General features: G+C 44.2%; 1 protein-coding gene across 9 annotated transcripts in view; it reads right to left on the bottom strand.

Moving 5' to 3' along the window:
• Nucleotides 1-25840, bottom strand: part of IDH3A (isocitrate dehydrogenase (NAD(+)) 3 catalytic subunit alpha) — a 59928-nt gene extending 34088 nt beyond the window's left edge. Inside the window, exons 1-3 of one of the 9 annotated variants that reach the window (XM_085891064.1) lie at nt 25814-25840; nt 16847-16912; nt 2201-2284 (exon numbers count right to left, since the gene is read on the bottom strand). In XM_085891064.1, the coding sequence (XP_085747190.1) occupies nt 2201-2284; nt 16847-16912; nt 25814-25825 (162 nt within the window). In that variant the 5' untranslated portion in view covers nt 25826-25840. The other 8 variants (XM_085891066.1, XM_085891067.1, XM_085891065.1 and 5 more) reach the window with 8 other exon arrangements.
• Between the last annotated feature and the right edge of the window lie 1171 nt (nt 25841-27011).

Raw genomic sequence — 27011 nt, 5'->3', positions numbered from 1 at the left:
GGACAAGGATTGGGTTTCGCCATGATTCCGGGCTGCCCCACACCCTCTCATAGCGCGGCCCACCACAGAGCGCCCGTCCTCAAGCGATCCTCCAACCAAAGCCTCCGAGTAGCCGGATTACAGGCGCACGCCACTATGCCCGGTACCATGTGTACTTTAAACATATGGTACGTATATTGTAGCTTCGCGGCATGTCTCACCAGTGTAACGCATCATTCCTTGCGAGTCATTTACAGAACGAAAACACCAACAGCATCTATTGATGTGTCCATTAATTACATAACAAAATGTCACAGAGTCATAACAGATGTGTCCAGTCGTTACATACGGAAACATTGAGCGCATCTTAGGGTAAATCACCATCTTGCTACAAACAGCACCATCTGAGCTGTTACATATGAAAAATGCTCAGGATAATCTGCCTGTAGATGCAAAAGACATCATGTCCTGTGAGTTTAATAATGGAAACATTGAGCAAATCTATTGGTGTAAATAGCAGTGAGCTACATATGGACCAATTACACAATGACATCGCTCACCACATCTATTAATTATCAGCTGCCGAATACAGCATCACCTGTAAAAATCCCCCACAAACAATGCAGACTACTCACCCCTCATGCAGTTACCCACAATGCATGCGTCAAGCTCATAGGAGAGCGTGCCTCCACAGACCACGACGTGTCCAAGGCATTCCCTGTAGAACTTGCGAGCCTCATCGAGGAGAAAGGGGTACCGGCTGGTGCAGATCTTTACTGCTGATGAGACCGGCTGTTTTGGAAAAAAAGATGCCGACCAGAACGTTAATCTCTCAGCGTGAGAGTAAAGCAGCTGGCTTCAAGACCGCAAAAGGACCGGGTATCCCTTCTCTGTGCAAACGTCGAAGAGGGCTTCATGGTGAAGCTCATGATACTCTTCCGGTCCCTGAACCCACGAGAAAACGCCAAAAAAAAAAAAACAGGTGCTGCCCGTGTACTGGAGGGTAAACAGGAAGACGTGGGTGACGTCTGAAGGTGAACAGGAAGACGTGGGTGACGTCTGAACTAATGGACTGGATCCATACCAGTTTTGTTCCTCAGATTGAGAGGTACCTGGCAGGAAAGAACCTTTCGTTCAAGGTACTCCTGCTGCTTGACAACGCTCCTGAACAGCACATCTTCATCCTCAAATTCATCATTTTGCAAACTTGCGTGTGCTGTGTTTTGTTTTAAGGCGAGATAATAAGAAATTGAAACAGTACATCATGTTTTCTTTTTTTTCGATTCGCGGTATGGTATGGTTAAACAACTTTAAAATGCATTCTTCAATAAATTTGAAAATGGTACCTGGTGTTGTCATTTTCTATTTGTAATCATCTTTAACAAAACTGTAATTGTGCATTCGTGGTCAAAAACATTTTAATCTTTAATAACTTTCCCCTTTGAACCAGGAAAGTTATCCCCCTTGTCCCCATTGTATCAATGACAAAACACTTGCAGATTTTCGTCTATTTCCACAGCATTCGCGGGTCGGGAAATCCCCGAAACCTATCCCTTCCCTCGCACCCCATTTCCCATTGAAACAATGCCCCCACATACGTGGTTTCAACATTTGCAGGCTTTTCCCGGAACATATCCCCCGCGAATGTCAGGGTCCTGGTGTATATGGAAACCATTTAAACCCATTTCAGTGGTTACTCGGAGACAAGAAAGGAGGTAAAAAAAAAAAAAAAACACTTCATGAAGTGTTTGAATATTTGAACAACAGTTCAATCCAGTGTTGAGTGGGTGTTTGTGTTTGTTGGTGGACATGTATTTAAGGTAAGATGGGCATGATTTAATGTATTATTATACAATAGAATGTGTGATGGGAGTTTTAACAATGGGATAATACATTAAATCCTCCAGCCAGTAGAGTCTGTTTTGTGATGTTGCATTGATGGGTTGACCGACTGCCTGGACACAAATGAGGTTGTGGATCTACTGATGTAGATCAGTGACCAGAGTTGTGGATCTGCCATTTAGAGAAGTTCTGGGCTGAAAGGATCGAAACCCCGAGGAAGAACGGTGCCCAGCTGATGATCCATGCAGTTGGAAAACCATTAATTTGCTTATTACAGGTTAAGGTTACCATGTTTTGAGGGTAACATCATTAACAAAAATCCTTTAAATTTATATTTCAGGAATAGCCGATACTGCACAAGTGTGTGTTTGTGTGTTACCTTTGCGGCGTCAAATATCCTGACAACAGCAGCAGAAATTTCTGGGCCGATTCCGTCGCCAGGTATTAAAGTCACAGTGCGGGCCTGCCAAAGAAAATCGCTTTTCATAATTAACATTTATGTTTAACAGCAACAATTAGGTATTATAATCACCTGAAAACAATCAGCAACAATCACAAAATAAATGCAGATAATACGTTTAATAAACTAGTTGATAATATGCACACCATTGTGCTCTAACCGCTTTCAGAAGACAACGTAAAGCTGATGTTTCGGGCATTAAGCTTTAGTTAACGCCAATCGCACCTGCAAAACAGGATGACTGCAATATACTCTGATACTCCCGTGCCCCGATGAAGGTTTAACACTGGAAATTTCAGCTTGAATTCCCCTCTCGGGGGGCGGGGGGGGATTAGTGAAAATAATACCTTTGTCAACCTGCAGTTGACATTATTCGAACTGTCCATCATCACAGACCGACATCGTCATCATGTACTATGCATGATCTATGCAGAGTGTTGGTGCTGCCAAAGCAGTTACTTGGCCACAATCATGATCGGGTCACCACCCCCCCCCCCAGTGCTCCGATGCTGTGGGTTAAAAATTAAAACCCACTGTACTTACTTTCTGGTATGCCTTGACGTCATACGTTCCACTGTTCCAAGTGCAGCCGAGTTCAGAGTTTTGAACCATGTAGTCCATGTGCGGTATTAAACATTGTAAACACCTTTTTCGATATCACACTATCACAGCTAGATATATCTACCAATTATATATTTTATTTTCCGGTCTATAAATGGGTGTATTTACAATTCCACCCTACGAGCAGGGAGCAGCTGTTTATCTCACATGATGGCAATCGCAGCGCCAATGATCGGGTTTATTGGGAAGTTTTGCAGGAAATAATTTAAGAAAAGAAATGTATTTAATTCCACGGTGGTTTGCAAACATTGAGAGATCCTTTGTATATTATATAGCCTATATAGGCCAAGAGTAATAGTGTATATATGCCCAAACCTGGAAAAAAAATTTATAACAAGCTGAAAATTTCAGGAAAGATGCCTATGGGTATGATAACGTATAAAAAGTCCCCGAAAACCCTCCTTGTGCTTTTCAAGATGGCCGCCATTTTTTTTTTTTTTCAATCATATCTTAACAAGTCGACATGGTAGAAATGCAAACAAAGTGTGAAAACATAGGTTTTCAAATACAAGCAAGCCTATAAAATAATTACATGATTAAAACACTCAAAATATCCAACACCAAGATGGCGGCCAGTATGGTGCCAAATATGGCCGCTGTTCTCAATTTCATATCTTAGCAAGCACTTGTGATAGAAATGCATATGTTTGAAGACCCAAGCAATCTGATTAAATTATACGTTTTAAAAACCCAAGATACATCTGGAAACTGTGATGATGCTGTAGAAATTGGTCGAGCAGCAGCATCAGAAATGGCTGGTAAGAAGTTCACAGACATCACGCTATACCGCAATGACAAGGTGAAGGCGATTGGTGCCCCGAGTAAGACAGTCAAAGTAAGGGGACAAAACACAGAAGTCAATACAAGTCTCTTATTCAACAGAATCAAATGTGTCCTGAATAACAGTTCTGAGATGTGATCATTCTTGGCATACGAACTTGCTCCTCAGCCACCTTCTCTTTTCCAAGGCGGTGTGATGCGGAAGCCAACAAAGAGTTCCCTGGGTCTCCTGCTGAAATCATTCACCCAGCAATCCAACGTGCCAGAGAATTGCCTCTTTGTCTTAGATGGTGGCCACCTACTTCAATCAGTTGTTTGGCCACAACCATCCACTTATGCTGGTGTACATCAATCATATATTTCATACATCCTGAAGCATTATGGAGCTCAATCAACCGTGGTGTTTGATGGATATGGTAGCACAACTTCAACAAAGGCAGCTGAGCAGAGACGGAGAGCCCAGAAGCGTACATCCAGTGATATCATATTTGAGGATAATATGCCAACCAACATATACTAGTGTGCCAAATTTGGTGCTTTCCTCACAAAATGCACAATTGTTATGCTAAGTTGCCCCACTAATAGGAGACACCAGCAAACACTTGATGTTTCTACATGCTGTGACAGGTTGTGACACTGTGTCTGCAATCTATCGTTAGGGCAAGCGTAAAGCTTTCAACATTGTGCACAAAAAACAGGACTATGACTTGTTGGATACCTTCACAAAAATTGGAAGCACCCATGACGAGGTGAAACGAGCATGAGAAAGCTTTATTCTTAAGCTGTATGGGGCTAGCAACTTTGAATCACTTGATGAATACCGCCACATTGCATACAAATGGACAATTGGTCGCAGTTCCCCCAAGTTCATCTTTTCAGCCAGCAAGTCTGCCTCCAACTAGAGCTGCAGCAAAGCAACATTTGTACTGCACTTATCTCACGATTCAAGAATGGATGGGAAATACTTTGCCACCAACATATTGGGGATGGAGGTCACAGGATAATACCCTCGCACCAGTGGAAACTGACCTCCTCATTGCCCCTGAAACTTTGCTCAACATGATTTCATGTGGGTGCAAAGTTGATGGATGTGGTGGTACGTCATGTGGATGCAAGAAACTGGGATTGTTTTGCACTTCAATGTGCAGCAAATGTACCGGCCAATCATGCAAGAATACAACACCAACATTGTTGGATATGGATCATGAAGATACAGCACCAAAGCCATTGGATAACAAGACTGAAGATGACAATGAGGATCATCCATGAAGCAACATGGTAATAAATGACTATGCTCAATTCATAAACTATGAAAATAACTAAGCTTAGAGGGTATTGAGGCTTCCCTAATTTCCTTTTATATTATACATAATTTATATGTGCCTACTCATAAAAGTAAGGTTTGATTTGGCTTGGATTTGTCAGCCACACTGACATTCATACTGGCTGCCATCTTGATTTTTACATTTTGGGCTTTTTAATAATGTGATTAATGATTTCATTGGACGTTTGCATTTCTATCATATGTGGTTGCTGAGATATGATAAAATAGAGAATGGTGGCCATATTTGGCACCATACTGGCGGCCATCTTGGTGTTGGATATTTTGAGTGCTTTAGTCACGTAATTAATGATTTTATAGGATTGCTTGTGTTTGAAAACCTACGTTGACACTTTGTTTGCATTTCTACCATGTCTATTTGTTTAGATATGATAAAAAACAAAATGGTGGCCATCTTGAAAAGCACAAGGAGGATTTTCGGGGACTTTTGGTATGTTTTTTAAACTCATTTTTCTGGACCTTTCCTGAAATTTTCAGTTTGTTATAATTTTTTCCAGGTTTAACTTATAATTCTTGGCCTAATAGGTCAGGTCAGGTCAGGGAGCATGTGCCGGAGCAGCGCGTCATCCACTTTCCGCCGGTACTCCAGGGGCCTCCGTATGCCCATCCCCCAGGCAGATACCTGGCCCATCCACATCTCCTTGAGATGCCAATCAACCTGCTGCAACCACGAGGCATGCAGTCAGACCATTGGCCTCCTCCACTCACAAGTTTCCCTCACCAAGTGAATCTGGTGAGCAGGATCAGCGTCAGGAAAAGGAGCCACACATCCATACAGCCACAGCTGACGCTCACGGACTATGCAGGTAGCAAATCTCATTCGAGTCTGTCAGACTGCTTGTTCGACACAAAGTCCGACCAGCAGTAGCCAAGGATTCCCTGAAGAGACCTGGTACCAAAATAATCACGTCTCCATCTCAGATCCCTGGTCAGAGTCCAAGTCTCACATCCGAAGAGCAAGAATGGAAGAACCGAGGACCTGAAGACTCGGACTTTCGTCTTCCTGCACAGGTACCGGCAGAGCCACACCACATGATCCAGTGAATCCATGACTCCAAGCCCAACCCAGACGTCTGTTGACCTCTGGCTCACAGCTAGCACTCAGCTTGTTCAACACTGGTTGAGACTGACCCAGTCAAAGCAAGCCCCGAAAACTCAAAAACTTAATCCTATTATCCAGGGCTTCCACAACTCTGTTAAACCATGCATTGAAACTGTTTATAGATACCAAAATGTGCACAAAGTTTAAGTTAACACAAGTCTGAAGACGACAATGGTTCACGAGCGGTATTTGACGATGTAGATTGTTTTTTTTTTTTGTTTTTTTTTTGTATACCTTGGTCGAGGCTCGTATGAGAGCAAACACATAACTCACAGCAAGGAGGCATGAGACAAGATGGGCGGGAGTGGAAGGGACAAAACGGTGGGGAACAGACACATTAGGTGAACTGTGGAAGGGAGAGGGATGGGGATGGGACGGGGAACATGGCGAAGAGAAGATGGACATTACAGGGACTTTCAGGAAGGAAAGCAGGAGAAATGAAGGAAGTGGCTGGGTGGATTATCGGGGGTAGAAAAGATCGAGGATTTGGATGGGGGAAGATAAGAGGTGGTGGTGAACAGCTGTTTTGAAAGCCTGGAGGGAAGAATGGGAAAGAATAGAGTGAGGAAGTTTATTCCAAAGGCGGGAAAAAAGAGGAATGAAAGAGTGAAGATGAGCAGTGATTCGTGATTTTGGTAGTTTTACCAGAAGGGGGTTGTTGGCGGACCTTGAGCGCCCTGTGGAAATGTGGTGGGGACAAATCGCAGAGAGAGCAGGGGGGGCAAGGCTGGAGAGGAGTCTGTAGAAGACAGAAAGACCACCGACCAACCTGCGGTGATTGAGTGAGAGGCCCAAAGACTCAGCTTCATTGCGGGAGATGCCGATGATCTTAAATGCCCTGGTTTCGACAGCGTTAAGCCGAGAAAGGTGGGAGGCAGGAGCACCAGCCCAGAGGGGAGAGCAGTACTCCATCAGGCTACGGACAAAAGCTTTGTAAGTGGTCAGGAGCTCAAGAGGGCCGAGGAAGGACTTGGCACGACGGAGGATTCCCAGTCGGCGACTGGCTTTTGAGGCGAGGTTGGAAATGTGACTTTCCCAGGAAAGGTCATGGCAGATAGTGAGACCTAGAAGCTTGAAAGAAAAGACTTCTTCCAGAGGATTGTTGAGAAAGTGGATGGGGGGGTTTTGTAAACGGTTCTTTCGAAGAGACATAGTGAGAGTGTGAGATTTGTCTGGATTGAAAGACATGTTCCACATGTTGGACCAGTTTGTGATTTTATCCAGATCTGCAGTGAGCGAAGAAGCTGCTGCTTGCCGGTCTGAGGGATGACAGATGGTACGGCAGAGGGTGGAGTCGTCGGCAAAGAGAAATAGAGGATTTTCCAGAGAGTCCGAGAGATCATTGATAAAAACCAGAAAAAGAACAGGGCCCAGAACGCTACCTTGAGGAACTCCAGCCTGCACAGGAAGAGGGGATGAAAGAACTCCATTTAGGGCCACACGTTGACTGCGACAGGAGAGGAAGTCTGCGAGCCATGAGTGGAGATGGCCTTGAATACCATGGGAAGAGAGTTTGGTGAGTAGGGCAGGGTGCCAGACTGTGTAAAAAGCACGTGATATGTCCAGGGATACGGCTCGGATTTCCTGTCTGGCATTGAGGACCTCCATCCATTGATGGGAGAGCAGAAGCAGCATATCCAGGGTAGAGTGACCTGGTCTGAAACCAAATTGATGATTGGAAATCAAGCCATTGGAGAAGAGGAAGGATTTCATATCTGAAGCGATGATGGATTCCATCACCTTGCTGATGATTGGGAGAAGGCTGATTGGTCTGTAGTTATAGGGATCTGTTTTTGCACCTTTTTTATGCAGGGCAGTGATGTTAGCAGATTTCCAAGCAGATGGCAGATGACCTTGGGCAAATGAGAGGGTGAATAGAACAGAGAGAGGGTGAGCAAGAGCAGAAGAGCAGGCTTTGAGGACACGTGGGCTGATGCCGTCTGGACCGGTTGCAGAATCTGACTCGAGGTTTGAAAGCAAGCTCTCCACCTTGTCAGGAGAAAAGGATACAGAGTCCAGGGACAGTTAGGTGCGACTGGGTAAAGTGGGTCGAGATAGTGATGGGTTTAGGACACAAGATTTAGCTGCAAACACCGAGTTTAGACATTCAGCTTTATCAAGTGTGGAATCAGCAGTGCGGCCATTTGAGGTAAGGGAGGGGATGGAGGGGGAACATACACCAGAAACAGATTTGATTAAACGCCACCAGGATTTTGAGGAGGGAGAGAGGTTTGAGAGTTCAGACTTGAGATGAGAAAGATGTTGTTTTCTGGCTCTCCTGAGGGTAGATACACACTTGTTCCGAGCTTTGTGGAAAGAACTGAGATTGCCCTCAGTTGGGTTTGCTTTCCATGAGGCAAAGGCAAGTTGTTTCAGGACAACTGCCTCGCCACAAGCTTCAGTAAACCAAGGGCGGGAGGAAGGGTAAGACAACTGAACACGAGAGGGGATAAATCTGTGCATGAGGGAGAGCAAGTTTCTTTGAAAGAATTCCCAGGATGAGTTGATGTTTGAGAAAGTAGTAATAGGAGACCAGTCTGTAAGTTTGATGGCTGCTCGGAGACCCTGCCAGTCGGCTTGAGTGAAATGCCAGACTCGACGGCGGTGAGGTGGTTCTCTGATAACAGCCAGAGAGATGTCCACTTTGACAAGGACGTGGTCAGAAGAACCAATTGGAGCGAAGGAAGAGCAGCAGATATTGTCAGGGAAATTTGTCAAAACCAGATCCAGAAGAGATGGAGTACCATTGGTTGAGATCCGGGTCGGGAAGTTGACCGATTGAGTCAGTCCCAATGAGTCGCAGAAAGCTTTTGCTGAGGTGCCATGGCAGGTGAGAGAGGTACCCACACCTAGCCAACTGGCGTGATGACAATTGAAGTCACCACATAAGAGGAAGAGAGAGTTTGGATGAGAAGATAGAAGATGGTCCATGTTTTCGGATAGTGAGGTGTAGATGGAGTCATCACTGTTCGGTGGACGGTACAGTACACATATAAACATGAGGTGGGAGTGGAGGGGAAGCCGAAGCCAGAGGTATTCCTGGGGGTGTGGGGTAGTGAGAGCAGTGCATGGAGAGTGAGGAATAGAGTCTTTGATGAAGAGAGCAACACCTCCACCAGGACGAGGCTCAGGTCTGTCATACCGTAAGAGGGAGTAGCCAGGGAGAGATACTTGGGAGTCAGACACGTCATGGGAGAGGAAAGTTTCTGTTAGGCAGATAATGTCTGGTTTGTCAGTGGCAACCTGTATGGAAAGATCTGAAAGGTTTGAGCGAAGGCCCCGGATATTTGAGGTCCACACTTTTAATGAAGAGGAAGGGGAGGAGGCTTTGGGTGCAGAAGGTGGAGGGGGAGGGGGAGGGTAGGACAAGGGACGAGGGGGCAGGTAGGGAGGGTTGCTGAAGGGGTGTGGGGTATTGCGGACCAGCGAGGGGAGGGGGCCGAATGAGGAGGAGAAAAGGCTCTGTGGTGCTGGGGGAGAGGGGGACAAGAGACAAGGAAGAAGGCAGTTGAGGATTTGAGGAGGTGGAGTGAAGAGATGGAGGTGAGAGGGCAGTGGAGGGAGGCAGGTTGGTGGATGAGAGGGGGCAACTTTGAGAAGGAAGAGTGAGGGGGATGAAAGGTGGGAGAAAGGTGAGGGGGAGTTTTTGAGAGAGGTGAGAGGGAGGCTTGGAGGGAGAAGAGTGGCATGGTTGCTTTGAGAGTGAGAGTGAGGGGTGAGGGGGGTGAGTTGGCACTGAAGTTGGAAAAAAAGAATGTTTGATGGAAAGCGAGCATCCATGGCAAACTGTGGTTTTTAAAAGTTTTAGGTCAAAGATACGATTTAACACAATTCTTGATGGATGCAATGAAGGCGAATTCAGAGCATGGAGAGAAGAAGCGCTGTAATAGTTGGATTTTTCAGGCAAGGAATGAAGGAAAGGTCGAAATGAGAGCAGTCTGTTAAAATAGCAGAAGAGTATTGCATTGTGAAACAGTAAAGAGTACCACATGTGTGAGAGAGGAAGATGAAGCATTATAAGATCGTTTTGTTGTTAAAAATAATGTATGAGAGAGTTCAACAGATTAGGTCATGGAAGTGCAAAAAAAAAAAAAAAAAAAACGAGGAAGACGAGGAGGTTAAGAGGAAGAAGAAGAAGCAGAATCGGGAGAAGGTGAGCGTGTTGTTGTTGGGTATATATATATATATATATTTTTTTTTTTTTTGTTGTTAATATTGATATATGAGAGAGTTCAACAGATTAGGTCATGGAAGTGTAAAAAAAAAAAAATAAAAATAAAAAATAAAAAAATCGAGGAAGAAGACGAGGAAGTTAAGAGGAAGAAGAAGCAGAATCGGGAGAAGGTGAGCGTGTTGTTGTTGTAGTAGGGTATTTTTTTTTTTTTTTTGAGATAAGAAAGAGATTAGTTGGGAGAATGGGGGATGTTTGGAAAGTGGGGAGGATCAAAATTGAAGGTAATGGGGAGGATAGAAATTGAAGGTAATGGGGAGAAAAAACAAACAAAAAAAAAAAACGATCGAACACCAAGTGGAACCGGTAGGCCTCAAGCCTAGGCCTCAAGCACAGGTAAGAACGTCGACAAAAATACTCACAAAATAGCACGATTTTTGAAACAAAACCGAACTAGCAACACACAGTAACATGTTGGTGAGAAAATTAAACAGTTAAAACGGGACAAATAACAACCGGGAACTTAGCTTTGAGAACGTCAGCAGGGAGCCCCGAAGGAGACCTCTCGCTGCTCTAAAACCGGAACCGGAGAAACCGGAACCGGAACCACACTTCATAAGTCAAGGATGAGACAATGTGATAATTTTTGACCAAGTTATAAAAATGATCAACATGATGTGGTACGAGTGACAGGTTATTAGCTGCAAAATGTCGAAAACCCAGTTTCGTTCAACAACTTTCAAAATTTGACCTTTGCATAACCTTTAAAGGTCCCAAAACAATGTTGTGGACATTAAAATAAGGAAACAGGATACGTGCTATAGCTTATTGGAGTTAGTTCGTCGAAGAAGGTAGAAAACCCGGTTTGATTCCCACAACTTTGAAAATTTGACTTTTGTGAACTTTAAAGGTCAAGGATTATGACCTTTGGTACAAAACTTCCTCCAGAACATTCCAGGAACAATATAACGTCATTTCGCACTCCTCGGATTATCCATACTTTGATGAAATCAGCATAAAAACAGACTTGAAGGGGGTGCCATGGACAAGGTGTTCGAGATGGAGCAAAATGGTTTCAAGACTTTAGATGGGGAATGATCTCAAGATTAATCATAAAAATATTGTCATCCTAGCTCTCAAAGTTTGGGCGGTCGTATGATTTTCAAGTCAAAATTCGCAATTTTCTAAGTTCGTGACGAAAATGAAGAAAAAAAAAAAAAAAAAAAAAAATCGAGCTCCGTGGGGCTATGCAGGTGCCTTTGGGCTAACCAAATACTGAAACCCCTGCCAGATTCGACAAACTCCCTCGGAGAAGATGTAACTTCAAATCGGCTACCCCTAAAAACACGTTTTTTGCGTGTGGCTCCGCCCATAATGGGCGCAGTACGCCCATTCTCAGGAAAACACAACGAGATCATGATATAAACGGCCCACCCAAATTTTATCAGGATCGGATCAAAACCCACGGAGCTATGCTCGGGACAGACAGACAGACACACACACACCCATAACGAATATAGTGGTCACTTAGGCCTAGGTCACATTTGCCACGGTGGCCATAGGGTCTCCAAAATCTACGGCCACTAGCAATTATACGGCGGCCGCAGTATTTCCACGGTCACACAATGTAGCAGTCACATGTTTTTTTTGTTTTTTTTTAGGGGAACCGCACGGCGTATTTAGGCCCGAGTCACATTTGCCACAGCGGCCGTGGGGTCTCCAAAATCTAAGGCCACAAGCAATTATACGGCGGCCGCAGTATTTCCACGGTCACAATGTTGCAGTCACACGTTTTTATTTTTCAGGGAGCTGCACGGCTTATTTATAAATTGTGGAGACCGAAAACGTGGGGTTGCCGTACGGTGACCTTAGGGCGTTCCTGCGGTGGCCATAGAATTTAAGGCAGACGCAAGGTGCCCACAAGGTGACCCTAAGGCGAACGTGCGGCCAGACGGACGGTAACGAATGGGTCAATTTTCTTTATTTTTTTTACCAGTTTTTTTTTTTTTTTTTTTTTTCGGCTTGTCAAATTGCTACGGCGAATGTGCGGCCAGACAGACGGTAAGAAATGGGTTAATTTTTTTTTTAACCAGTTTCTTTTTTTCGGCTTGTCAAATTGCTACGGCGAACGTAGAAATGAAAAAAGTTATAACTCCGCGTTATAATTCCACGGCGACCTTACGGCCTGTAAAATATAGCCAAATGGCGTCGGGCTACCCTGAGGCCACCGCAGAAACTCTGTGGCCGCCGCACGTTTGTCAATTCAGAGGGCGTACGGCCGCCGTAGAGCAAATGCGACTTAGGCCTTACTGACTCATGAACCTAACAATTGAAGACCTAATGCCATTCCAAGGTTGAGTTTACCGGTTCCCGACATTTAGCTCCCATTTTCATCACATCCTTGTTTTCACTTTTTGGTTCGCGGGCGCCAGCTGTGACCACTATTTTTGTTGTGTCTGTCTGTCTGTCTGTGACTCTCTCCAGAGCATAGCTCCGTGACGTTTGATGTGATCTTAATGAAACTTGGACACAAGCTCGATATCATGGTCGAGTACTCTAGTGCCTTTGTGTATGAGGGGCGCCCCACGCCCCCTGTGGGCGGAGCCACACCCACTTAAATTTTTATTCTCGAAATTAAATTTCCTCGAAGCTGTGCATAATGTCCATAAGTACAACATATGACAAAAAATCCGATTTGATTTGGTCAATTTTGACAGAAGAGATAAGTGTTTCTGGTAGGGCTTCCTCAAAAGCTTCCACTAACTCAATTGTACCTATCGTGGCATTGTTCAATAATGCCCGCGAACCATCGTCGCCTCCCGGCTTGTACCAATTATATTCAAATCCCCAGAAACTAAGTGTCCACAAAGACCATATAAAAAAGGGGAAAACGAACATGCACAGTCAGTTTCAAACACGTCCGTTCCTCTACCGATATGAAGTGTTTAAAGAAATTTACCATAATTGAATAAGGATTGTCCTTTGGGCTTAGTGAAAGTGAAATAAACCTTCAATTGGGACTGCTCTCTAACTTTATCTGATAATAAACTCTCTACACTAGTATCCCTAAAAATAGAATGAAGCTGAAGCCTATCTACCTGCTTGCTTGCAAGGAAATCACAAATTAAGAACTCATGGGTCCCATCAACTTTGGGAGCATACTTCTTCACCAGAACCCTGCTACAAAAACCTTCGATCAAAATTGAATGCATCATATTGTTCCGGATTTGGAAACCTTTTGCACACAAACGGCCAGAGTCCCCGTAGTTCAGTTATTTCGATAAGTATGTGTATAGTTAGAATCCATCCCCAATGTCTAATGGGAATTTTGTGTGTGCGCTGCGAGTTATTTTACAGTCAGGTTTTATACATCTACGACAACAACAACAGCGGCACCGTCACTCACTCAACCCGGTAGCCATTGCCCACGTGTTTTTGGCTCGGGGCGTGGGAGGAGCCTCCATCGCCTCAAATCGAGGCTCCACCCCGAGGAAGGGCGTAGAGCCTCCATCGCCTCAGATCGAGGCTCCACCCCGAGGAAGGGCGTAGAGTTTCCTCCAGCCAATAAGCGAAGGGCGAGCATCACGCCCATGCCCCAGCCAATGGGAGGCCAGCGTGTCGAAAGCTACGACGAAGCCTCTTCGGAGGTGCGGGCCTCCGAGATGCCTCGACATCCCCTGAGACGCCTCGTCCAATCAGGAGTCTGACCACCTCAGGGGCGGCTCTGCCCAGCCAGATGGGATGTTTGCCCCTCGTCCAATCTGGAGGAGAGTTCCCCAGAGCAGTTCCCTCGACCCGTGGGGGAGGGGAAGGATAGGAGTAGGTGGCGAGCCGTCGAGAAAGGAGGAGAAGCCTCGTCTTGCCTGCTGGCGTTCTTGTCTACCTGAGGGTGCTCGTCTCGTCTGGTCCGTTCCCATTGCGTCGTTCCTGGTCCCTGGTGCTGCGTTGTGGCGGCAGGTTCGAGTCCCGCCACCAGACAAGCTCGACCAGGTGCAAGAATAGGCTCCTGCCCTCGGCTCGCCTTCCCTCCGAGCTGAAAGGCCAAATAAAGATCCTACGGGGTCCAGCTCTTTTGGGTGTGCATGTGGCGCCATCCTGTTAAGTGCTTTTCGCTCACTGTACATTGCCTGCATTTCTTTTATTCGGATAACTCTGCTCTTTGTGTGCCCCCCCTCCCCAATTATTGTTTATAAATAAACCCCCGTGTTAAATGTTCCAGCTTGATTTTCTGTGCAATCTCCCATTGACCCAGCACGGTGCGTACTGAGAATTAGTGAGGCCGTTTGGGCCGGTACGTTGTCATTGGGTCCGACGGACTCTGGTAATTCCGCTTGGTTACACTGGACAGAGGTCACTAGAGCGACCCGGTTCGACAGAGCCCGTCGAGTATGTGGTTTCCGCGGTAGCTAGACTGCGTGGTTACTTAGGTATATTGGAGATCGAGACAATTAACCCTACGCCACACGGTCAAAATATTGGCGTCCACGGTCCTTTAAGCGACCCGTTGACCCCGGAGTTATCCGGGGTGACGACCTTCCATTCCGGTGTTCGGGAGGAGACGGCCTAACTGCTCCATCTAGCGGTCGTCCTCACCACCGAACCCCGGCCCACAACAATATGAATATTAGCCAAGACTTGTTTGGAACATGACCTCAGAAGAACATAAAAATCATGAAAAACCTTTAAGTTTAACAATTATCCCTGAAATTTCCATTTTTGGAACCGAACGACACCGACGACTCCCATAGCCGCTGGGTGCCCTTCTGATTGGATTGGCAAAATACTCGTTACCGAAAACATTACCTTGAGAAACTGATCCAGTACCTTGTACCCTGTCATCAAGACCCAAAGGATAGATCGCATATCGTGTCCCGATCCAAAAATCCTCTCTGCGCCCGAGCTCAACATTACACTCCTCTTTCTCATCAATATCATTCACATTAACCGAGTCTATAAATTAAATAAAACAACTACTTTAAACATGCCCAACTTCATCGAAATGAAATGTCCATTCAAATGTTGATGTAAACATCGAGAAGTTTTACCAACGTATTGCAATCCACAATCTTCACAAGTAGGAAGATAAATAATATACTTTGATTTACATCCCAACAAACATTCACAATCAACAAAACTCTTACCAGTCACATGACAAAGAAACGTTTCACAAGGTGTAATAAAAACCTTTACAACAAAAAACATCGAGAGGAATTACACTTTTTAAAAACAGCTTTACAAATACCCGACAAAACATACCCACTCATCCGGAGACTATCGTCACTTTTCGGTTCCTGACATACTCCGGTTGGCTCAGACCACACACAAGAGACAAGCTGACCAAGGATACCTTTTGGCGAGAGGCTGCCTCGCTCAAGGTGGGCGTTACCTGGTATAGACCTGGAAGTTTTCCCACCTACACAGACATGCCTAGCGATCAGGGCGTTGACAGCAATTACTGCCACCTTAAAACCGCATCAGTCAGCAGCTGCTGGCTTTTCATGAACTCGAGGGCAGGAAGCTCATGCTCCAGAAAATGAAGAGAAAAAAAAATAGGGTGCAAGTATTAAAATGGGAAGTAGGAATAAAAGAGGAGGTATGAAACAGTAAAAGACGAAAAAAAAAAAAAAAGGTTTGAAAGAAAAAACAAAAAAAACATGAAAGATGGAAGAAAGAACCAAGATCTATTAACCACTCCAAGACCTAAATGCAGTAGCAAGTAAAATCTACCAGCGGTCCATCATTGGGGAAGCAAAGTCAACACAGCATCAGGATATGGTGTGAACAAAATCAAAACAAACACCAATTACTGAACTGTAGTTCCAAGAAGGAAGACACACACACGAACACACCCACACACGGTGTTGGCTCAGTGGTTAGGGTGGTGGCTTGGGATCCTAGGGTCCTGAGTTCAAGCCCCGTCGGCCACTGAATTAATACAACGGGAGGTTGACTCAGCCTGTCATTGTTCCGAGGTCGGCGAAATGAGTACCAGTTCCAGTGTGTGTACTGGTAGAGGGGCACTGCATCAGCGACACAGTCACGCTTCAAAAAATGATAGCTACCCCGGCACAACCCCCACAACCCCAAAAAACGAAGGTAAACTCAAAGTCAGATTAAATCACGATGGGACCATTCTCAGCATGTGAAATTAAAGTTCAGTTTCCAACTATAAACTGCCGTTCTGGTGTAACAGCCCTGGCAGCAAGGGATGATGACAAGGCAACGTCAAATGTAAACGAGAGCAATTTGGCTGCCGCGCAATCGACGGGTATGCCTCCGCTCTCCCGCACAAACACTTGAGTATTGACATATTTGACCCTTGACCTTTATCCTATCTGGCCCAAAATCTAATTTTACCTTTGTACCAAGTTTGATGAAATTCTACAATTTGCTTCTTGAGTTATCGCGTAAACGAAAAATCCGGACGGACAACCCGGAAACATATTGCCTCCGGCACCCTTGGTGCGGAGGCATAAAAATAAATAAATAAACCGTGTCCAAACGTCCTTCTCTCATCCCTCAATTCCCATATTAAAACAACAAGCAAACCTCAGAAGAGGAAGCTCGTTTTGGGCGGGAATGGACAGGCTTCCGAGTTCCCAGCAGCGATCGCACCTGAGGAGAAAAATAAAAATAAAAATATTTCAAAAACAATTTAAAAAAATAAATAAATATATATATTTTATAAAAACCAACAACCAAAATAAATAAATTATTATAAAAAAAAATTAAGTAAATAAATACATCACCACAATTTCCCCGTTTTTTATATATATATATATATAACACGTGATTACAACCACGTGCTACAACGGTTAATCACCACAAGTACCACAGTAAAAATCATCGTGTCGATTCTTCTTCATCATAACAAGGTTACAAAGCCGATACCGAGCACCTGCGGCGCAAATAATCGGCGAATTTAATCATCAATGGAGCCAGTCAGTCCTGCAGCAAAATGAATTGAGAACCATTCGTCAGTTAATCAACTAAAAATCCTCGTAATCAGTCACCACACTTCATATTACCGTTCGTCGGTCACAAAGATTAATAACCATAAAGAAACAAACTGCCTTCGTGCAAGCACACATTCTCCTTCAGGCGTTCTCACCCCGGCACGAAGAGCCATTTCCGCAGGGAGTGACTGCGCATGCGCGACTTTGCACGAGCACGTGCCGACGAATCCCAAACGACCGTCTATTTATTACGTACGCAAATAACAAGAAAAAAAATCCGATTTCCGCAGGGAGTGACTGCGCATGCGCGACTTTGCACGAGCACGTGCCGACGAATCCCAAACGACCGTCTATTTATTACGTACACAAATAAGAAAAAATCCGATCGACGGACACCATTCGTCCCGTCATGCCGACGCCGCACCGACACCGGATTAAATCGATGTGTTAAAACGAATTAATTTCACGAGGGCGAATGATGAATAGGCAGGCTGGAGAAGTTTGGATGAGAAAACTGCGGCAAGCGCAGGGACAGCTTCTTCTTCTTCTTTTCGTGGTCACTGGCGTTATCAGAGCCGGGAGGCTCTATAAACGCCACGCACCCGTACTCATGGGCTCCAGCCAGATACAGGAAAATAAAATAGACAAGCCGGTAGGCGGCCATGGGTCGCCGAGCATCCGATGACCTTTGACCCCTGATCTGAGTTAATCTAGTACTAAGTACTTACGAAATTGCAATCGAATCGGTTAACCCGTGTATGAGCAAGGGTGCCTTGAATGGTAATTTTGACCGAAAAATGCACTCATTGACCTTTGACCCCTGACCCAGCCGAGATAGGTCAATATGTCCTGAAGCAAAGTTGTAGTACTCATTGTGTACTATGTACCTATGAACTTTCATTCGTATCGGTTAACCCGTGTAGGAGCAAAGGGGATTTGAATGGTCATTTTGCCCGAAAAATGCACTCATTGACCTTTGACCCCTGACATAGCGGAGATGGCTCAATATGCTCTGAAGCATAGTTGTAGTACTCATTGTGTACTATGTACCTATGAACTTTCATTCGTATCGGTTAACCCGTGTATGAGCAAGGCTGCCTTGAATGGTAATTTTGACCGAAAAATGCACTCATTGACCTCTGACCCCTGACATCGCCAAGATAGGTCAATATGTCCTGAAGCAAAGTTGTAGTACTTATTGAGTACTATATACCGATGAACTTTCATTCGTATCAGTTAATCCGTGTAGGAGCAAGGGTGCCTTGAATGGTAATTTCGCCCGAAAAATGCACTTATTGACCTTTGACCCCTGACGACTCGAGATTGGTCATTATGCAAATGAGCAAAGTTGTAGTACTCATTACGGTCTATAAGCCTGTAATGATTCATTTGATTCGGTTCAACAGTCTTGGAGCTAGTGCACTTTCAATTTTCAGGGGGAATGCTCAATGGCCCTCGGACACCCAAGTTGAGAGGGTTACCATTTGAAAACTATAAGATATAGAAAAAAATGGATGTCATATAGCGGATAGAGAATCACCTTAAGATTATGCATACCAAATCTCATCGAGTTCCATCTGCTGATAACTACTCGGTATCCATTTGAATGAAAAGTACCGAAAATGCGGTTTGAAATCGGAAATCCCCAGAGTTCGAGGGGGAGCTGTGGGTGAACAAAGATATAAATCGAAAATTCAGCTTGTTAGTTTCTGCACAATGCATTCCAGACGATTAGTGTGAATTTTCATGACCATCCGACCATAACCCTAGGAGGAGTAGCATTTGGCGCGAAGGCACCTCCAGCTCTTGCATGTTATTGATTTTTGCACTAATTGACCTTTGACCCCTGACCTAAGCAATATCGGTCAATATGTCCTAAGGCAAAGTTGCAGTACTCATTGCGTGCCATGAACCTGCAAAGTTTCATTCGTATCGATGCACTCACCTGGTCACTTGGGGGCCTTCAATTTTCGCCAATTTTCAGGCATACCGCAATTGTAGGGGGCGCTGCGGGTAAACTATTCCATATATCACAAAAAAACGGGATATATTTGGTAGAGCATCACCTGTAGATCATTCGTGCCAAATTTCATAACCCTACGTGGGATAATGGCTTTCGGAATTGATTTCGCGTGAACGGTACCGATTTTGAAGGTTTTTCGGCTGTTGCTAGAGAACCAAAGCGTCCTTAGCAACCATCACAATTTCCAAAGCACTAGGTCATAAGATGTACCGACTACCCGAGTTTGGTCAAAATCGGCCCACGTTTACTACCAATTATGCTGATAACAAACATCCAAACAAACACCGAATTACTGACAATAAGGGTCACCTATTTCAGCAACCCAAAAATGCCCTCAGGGACATCACCATGGTGTTAAAAATAAAAATGGGGGGAGGGGGGGCGAATTGTTGTTGTTTTCTTTCTTTTACCAAGATCTAATTCCAATTTAAACCTTCAAGCCTGGTGTTGACGCAGTGGTTAGGGCAGCGGCTTGGGATCCAAAAGGTCCTGAGTTCAAGCCCCGTTGGGCCACTGAATTAATACACCAGGGGGTTGACTCAGCCTGTCATCCTTCCGAGGTCGGCGAAATGAGTACCAGTATACTGGGCCGGTGTATACCCCGGTTAAAATAGGTGTACCATATCCCTGTGTCGTAAGAGGCGACCAGGGTTGCGTCAGTAAGGGCATCCGGCATAAAACATGTGCCAAATCACTATGCGGATCATACGGATGATCCGCTGTGGCGACCCCTAATGGGAGCAGCCGAAAGAAGAAGAAGAATTCCAATTTAAACCTTCCTCATCAACCCGCTCTCTGAGGCAGCAGCATGGAGGGTCATGTTATTATCCTCGGGGGGTATCTAGCTTACAGTAGATCTAATCTCGGGTCCGTTCATCTGTGGGGGTTTCCTCACTTTCATTTTAGTGTTAAACAGCAGTAGTGACCATTTACAAAAGTAATCACAGGTGTTTATGGTTTAAAATATTTTTTACTTTAGGTACTGGTGCCCCACGAAACTTCACAATGAGCTATTTATACACCTTGAGAGTCTGTCCAAGGAGGAAAACCCCTTAGGAAGAGGGGGTGAGATGTGGGGTGTGGGAAATGAAGTTGCAACAACTTCCATTGCGTGACCCTTAGTACTCCTGTCAAATATGGTTGAGATTGGATAAGTAACGGTCGAATGTATCTCGGACAGACAGACAGACGGACCCCAAATTGTTTATTTTAATATGATGATGATCTCCTGTTTCTGCTAAGACTACCTCTCCATGGAGACCATCCCATGCATTGACTACTCTCAGAGTGAAAGACCCTTGTGGGACACACCTTCCGTCTTAATCCCCAACATCTTTACTCTCAGCCATGGCCCCCTGGTCCCATCACTATGGATTCTGCTGCAGAACTCTTGTGCACTAATTTTGGCTACACCCTTCATTATTGAAAAACATCTCCGTCATATCCCCTCATTATCCCCAGTCCCCACCTTTCTGGTGCACACAGCCCTGTCTCCTTCAGCCGCTCCTCATAACTGAGTCTCGCTCGGCCCGGAATCAATCTCGTAGTCCAATGCTGAACCCTCTCTATGGCAGCGATGTCTTTCCTGAGATATAATGACCAAGATTGTACACAATATTCCCAATGAGTATTGAAACTCCCTCCTTTGATACATCATTTATCCCCCCTGCCAAATACAACCTAAAACCCTATTACCTTCACCTATAGCTGCCTGACGTTGTCCTGTCTACTTACCCCTCATATCTATTATCACCCCCCAGATCCTTCTCCGATGTGACACGATCCAAGATTGCCCCTTGTATCATGGAATTCCTATGTTCATTATTCTTACCCATCTGCAGCAAATTACATCTCTTTATGCGAAACGGCATCTGCCAATGTTTTGCCCAATCTATTAAAGTATCTGCACTTTCCTCAATATAATTACCTCCTTTCTCCTATGTACCTTACCTCCAAGCTTTGTATCACCTGTAAATTTTGAAAGCTGACTTTGAACAACACTGTCCAAATCGTCAATGTAAATTATCTTAATAATAATAATAATAATAATAATAATACCCCTTTTTGTTTGTCCGTCCGTCTGTCTGTCTGTCCTACCGTCTGTCTGTAACATTCCATTCTACTCATTGGTTGGACATTTTATCTGACTCCACCCACAATTTCTCCTGTGGGGGGGGGGGTGATCTAACGGTTGCCATGTTGGTGCTCCCAGCTATTCAAAGTCAATGACGTCTTTGGAGCTGTCATATTCACGATCGCCATGCCCTCCCTATAAGTTTTCCCTTCATTGTAAAACTACTGAAGTGACAAATAAAAGGATTTTGAGCCAACAGACATCACAGGCCTTGTGAAGATTGGCCTCAGCGATCGAGGCAGCAGTCTGTTCACTTAAATACCACCCAAATAACTATGTGCCATTCTCTCAAGCAGGGCTTAAACCCATGTCATCTGTCCTGTAAGAGAGGTGTGTGTGTGTGTGTGTGTGTGTGTGTGTGTGTGTGTGTGTGTGTGTGTGTGTGTGTGTGTGTGTGTGTGTGTGTGTGTGTGTGTGTGTGTCTGTCTCAGCAATTCTCTCAGAGACAGGCAAACGGTTCTTGGTCAAACTTTCATCGGTTCATCAGTGAGTGTGTCAGGGGAAAAAAAAAACGTTTTCAGAATTTTGAAAAAAAAAAGTTGGATTCTTGGGGATTTTTTCTTTTTTAATCACTCCACCGTGCCTACAAGCCATCGTAGCTATGTGAAAGATAGTATTAAATGACCCCCGACCCCATTCCTCAGTGGGTGTAGGGAAGTGTTTTCAGCTCCCACAAAAAAAAAATTATTTGATTTCTTTAAAATGCCAACAACATAAGGAAAGCCCCAGGCAACGCTGGATCCATGTGTGCACTTACAAAGGAATACTTTAAAAATGCAATTCATTCAATGTTCTTTTCATGAAAATGTTTCAATACATTTTTGATGCGAAACAAATCCAGCTATCTTAAAAAGAACATTTGTCAGTGTACGGAGTGGCCACCAAGTCCCTATTCACGCAGTTCGAATTTATCTGTATGCTTCCCTCCATTGTCCGCACAAATTTTAATTTTTCTCCATGTTCTTCTGGACATCTTCTTCCATGTTGAGAGTTGGAGGTCATAAAAGCAGCCCCTGACAGCTGTTTAGAGGTCATCAACCGTTGTTAGACGAAGATGAGAAATTTCCTCCTTCACAATGCCCCCCCCCCCTAAAGCGAGTTGTCACATGTTGTTAAGTCCAGACTTCGAGGAGGCCACGCTATCTCAGATCCACGTCCAATCCATCGTCCACTGAAATCGTCGTCGAGATATTCTCTAACTGTGAGAGCTTAATGTGCTGGTGCACCATCTTGTTGCAGGATAGCTGATTCTTGACCGTTGAAGACTTCAAAACAGATGTCAGGGGCTGCAAGAAAAGAGATTGGGGGGGGGGGCACCTCTCCCACAAAGAGCATATTAAACGTGTTCATCCCGCATCCCATGCTTTGCTGTGTTCACAGATTTCATCTGGTTTTTCATCAGCATAAATGTGTTCTCACCAAAATTCATATTGAGTCCGTAAAGCTGTGCCTGGTTGATAAAGTTCTTGTCCTTTTCTGTTTTGCAAGAAATGAGCGATGGTTTTGTTTCTCCGCTTCATTTTCTTTTTTTGTTGCATGGAATTCTTTTCCAGTCTTATCGAGTTAGCTCACCTGGAGCCGAGTTCCGAGGAGCTGGTGGGATGGCGCGTCGTCCGTCCGTCCGTCTGTCAGTCCGTCCGCCCACAAATCCTTTCAACTTCTTCTCGGAAACTACACATACAATTTTGATGACACTTGACCACAACTTTCATCACCCATGAAATACCAGAGTTTGTTCATGACATTAGAAAAATCAAGGTTTAAAGGGGTCTACGTGGGTGTTGCTGCCAAAATAGGTATTCGCTTCCTTCTCAGAAACTACACGCACAATTCCAATGAAACTTGACGACAACCTTCATCACCCATCATGTACCAAAGCCTGTTCACACCATGAAACAAAATTGTGGTCTTAAGGAGTCTACGGGGGGGGGGGGGTTGTCCCCCAAAAGAGTTAATAGCTTTCTTCTCAAACTACACACACAATTCCAAAGAAACTTCACCACAACCTTCATCAACCATGATGTACCAAAGTTTGGTCATTACATTGGAAAAATTGGGGTGTAAAGGGGTGTAAGGGAGGTTGTCCCCCCAAAATACGTCTCTGCTTTCTTCTCTGAAACTACACACACGATTACAATGAAACTTGACCACCACCTTCAGCCCCTGTGATGTACAAAAGCTTGTTCACACTATTAAGAAAATCGGGGTAAAAAAATTTTTTATCACAGGGGGGGGGGGTATTGCCCTCCCAAAAAGAGGTATTTGCTTTCTTCTCAGAAACTACACGCACGATTCAGATGAAACTTCAACCACAACTTTTATCACCCTTGATGTACTAAAGTTTGTTCACGACATAAAAAAAATCCATAGGTATTTCCTTTCTTCTCCATTACATATTTTGTGAGTCATCCATGCCTACCAGTGGTTCCCTGGTTATCTTATCTAGGCACTACCAGGTGAGCGCCCAGGGGTATTGCCCGTATGTTTTTTTTTTCCTTGTGCTTTGGAGTTTTTCCTCAAGTAAGCTGCTGGATGCACTTAAGACTGGTCATCAGAGTGAGCCTTCTTTGAGAGAGGTGGAGAGCCTGGTCCATCAGTATCATCCATTGGCAAACGTCTCTTGCATGGAGGTTTCCTTTTCCTCATGAGAGTTTGGTTGTGGACGGGATGAGTTGGAAATAAGTGAGGGACTGTAGTGCTCAAAAAGGACATGCTTTGTCACCGTTGGGTCGACATTTCTCAGATGAATGCCTGAAAGGAGAAATCAGAAAGACAATGAAACATCAGGTTGCACCCCCTACAAAAATATACGAATTACCTCCACCACTGAAGGTGGATGGAGGTTATGTTTTCACCCCTGTCTGTCTGTTTGTGTGTTTGCTTGTGGACAAACTATCTCAAAAAGTTATGGACAGATTTCGACAAAACTTGGTGGATGAGTTGGTTAGGTGACCAGAACAAGTGATTCAATTTTAGTTCAGGTCTGAATCCAGATCCAGCCTATCAGTGGTGTACAAAACGTAAACTAATCAGCCTGGTGAATATATGCTCTCAATCGAGTGGCCTTCTAGTTACCTAATATTACTGAATACATGTACATTAAAGGAATTAAGGAAGCGATTACAATATATTTCCATGTAATTGCTTATTATCCTCTGCCAACCAACAAAGTTGGCGGGGGATATAGAAATGGGTTCCGTCCGTCCGTCACATTTCATTTCCGGAGCTTAACTACAAATCGCCTCAAGATATATTAACGAAATTTGTTACACATATCAAGCAAGGAGTGAACTGTGCCTTTTGATACTTTCTAATTGATAGGTCACATGGTTTGGCAGCCATGTTGGATTCAAGAAAAATATTAAATAATGTTTTCTCTGGAATTACATAACCTAACGAATCGAAAATTTGCAACTATCATCTTCCATAATGTCTGCATAGTGTAAAATGACGTCACAAGTCACATGGCTTGGCGGCCATCTTTGATAGAAAAACACACCTCATCCGATTAACACGAAACTTCACACACGTATTCGTCAGCCATCTTGGATTGAAAATTAACAAATTTTAAAAATCTTCTCCAGAACGGCTGGACAGATTGAGGCAAAATTTCACATACACTTTCCCCAAGACATCCTTTCAGAAGTTTGTTAATTTCTAATTGATAGGTCACATGGTTTGGCGGCCATGTTGAATTTACCCTAAAACCTTCAAACATCTTCTTCTCCAGAACGGCTGGTTTATCTTGGAGAGTGTGCACAGCTAGCTAACTCAATTAAGAATGGTTTAGGTTTCTGTGGGTAATATACACGTACATAAACATATTTCAATATTCATTTAAATTAATCATACATGAGGCCATTCCAGGGTTGATTAATCATTTTTCCCCCTTTTTTGGGGGAGGGGGGGAGCAATGTAAAACATGCAAACTACATATGCAGCTTTGTAAGGAAGTTATTGTTAAAGAAGGGAAGTGAATTTGATATATCAAGTATATAATCAAAACCCTCAAGATACTTCAAAACCGAATGCTCCCACAACCTTCCCAGGTACAAATAACTTTCAACTCCCTAAAAACCTCCCTCCCTCTTGAGAGATTTATTGGAAAACCATTCGTTCCTTAATTACTCTGATTTGCCAATTTGATATTACATACCTAAAATATTTGTTATCCACACAAACATCAAGGTTTTTTTGCACAAATACATTTGAAGCAACGAGAACTACATTTTGCTCATCCCATAAGTATGTGAAATCTACATGCTGAATAGGCATCAATTGATGTTATTTAATAGTAACCCACAATTTATACCTTGCCAATAATGAATACACGATTCACGAACAGAAACCTTAATAAGTTATTCAACTGTTTAGCTAAAGATGGAAAATGCAGTCTTTGGTACCTGTGATGTCATTGCCTTTGATGAAATGTTCACTCCAGCCAACATGATTTTTGTTGGCCCCACTGAGTCTTTCAAGCCATTTTGCGAGCAGTGTAGCATCACAGAGTGGAAATCTGAAATGTGTAACAACAACGACATGGATGACACCAGTAACGCTAGAGTGTAATATTCACATTGATTTTTGCTGGTTACGATTAGACTGATTGGTAATATCCATTCCATCCATCCATCCATTGGGATCACACTCTGTGCTGAGCGTCGGTGCTGCTGAAGCAGACTCCTTGGTTATTGGGCACAATCTTGGACGAGTTGCCACTCCGATCCAGGATACCAGCAAGCTGGCACTCAGTTTGCCGACCTCGGAAGGATGACAGGCAGAGTCAACCCCACCTGGTATTAATTCAACAGTGGAGTGGGATCTGAACTCAGGATCTGAGGATCCCAAGCCCACCACCCTTACCATTAAGCCAACACCAGGCATAATGCCCATTACTCTAAATCACAAGGTCCCTCCCAAAATTGTGTACCCAGCCCAGTCCCATTGAAGAATTCAGCCCCTTACATTATTCGTGTATCATCATTCTTCAATATGTTTATGCCAAAGACAAAAAAACAAAATGAACACAGGAAGGATGTCAGAATAGTTCATAACATAATTGTCTTCCATGAATTATGAATATATTCTCAATCAGTGTGTAAACAAATCAATAATAGCAACACAATGACAGGTATGACAAAAGGCCAAGTTATTCAAAAGGGCTAACTATCGGTGATAATTGCAGCAAGAGTAGATGTAGACTCTCCTAATTACATCTACTCGTGCATGCCCGTAGATGCGTGGCCGTAAGTTCAAACCTTCCCCCCCCCCCGCAAAAAAACTCAAACCGTGTGCCAGAAACAACAACCACAAAAGCCGTTCCTTCGCTGTCACGTGCCCGTATGTGCGTGGCTGTACGTGTAAAAAAAAAAAATATATATATATATATACTTTAAAACTGCTTGCCAGAAACAACCACACAGGCCGTTCCTTCGCTCTCGCGTGGCCGTACGTGCGTAGCCGTACGTGCATGTCCGTACGTGCACGGCCGTACGTGCGTGCCTACGTGCGTGGCCGTACATACAAAAAAAAAAACTTTCACACAACTACACAGGCTATTCCTTCGCTCTCGCGTGCCCATATGTGTGTGGCCGTACATAC

Source organism: Eptatretus burgeri, chromosome 8 (assembly GCF_056783735.1).
Source record: "Eptatretus burgeri isolate ZD-2024b chromosome 8, Ebu_testis_v1, whole genome shotgun sequence".
NCBI classification, from domain to species: Eukaryota; Metazoa; Chordata; class Myxini; order Myxiniformes; family Myxinidae; genus Eptatretus; species Eptatretus burgeri.
Note: the sequence above shows the minus strand (reverse complement) of the source record. Positions and strands in the feature narration are given on the sequence as shown.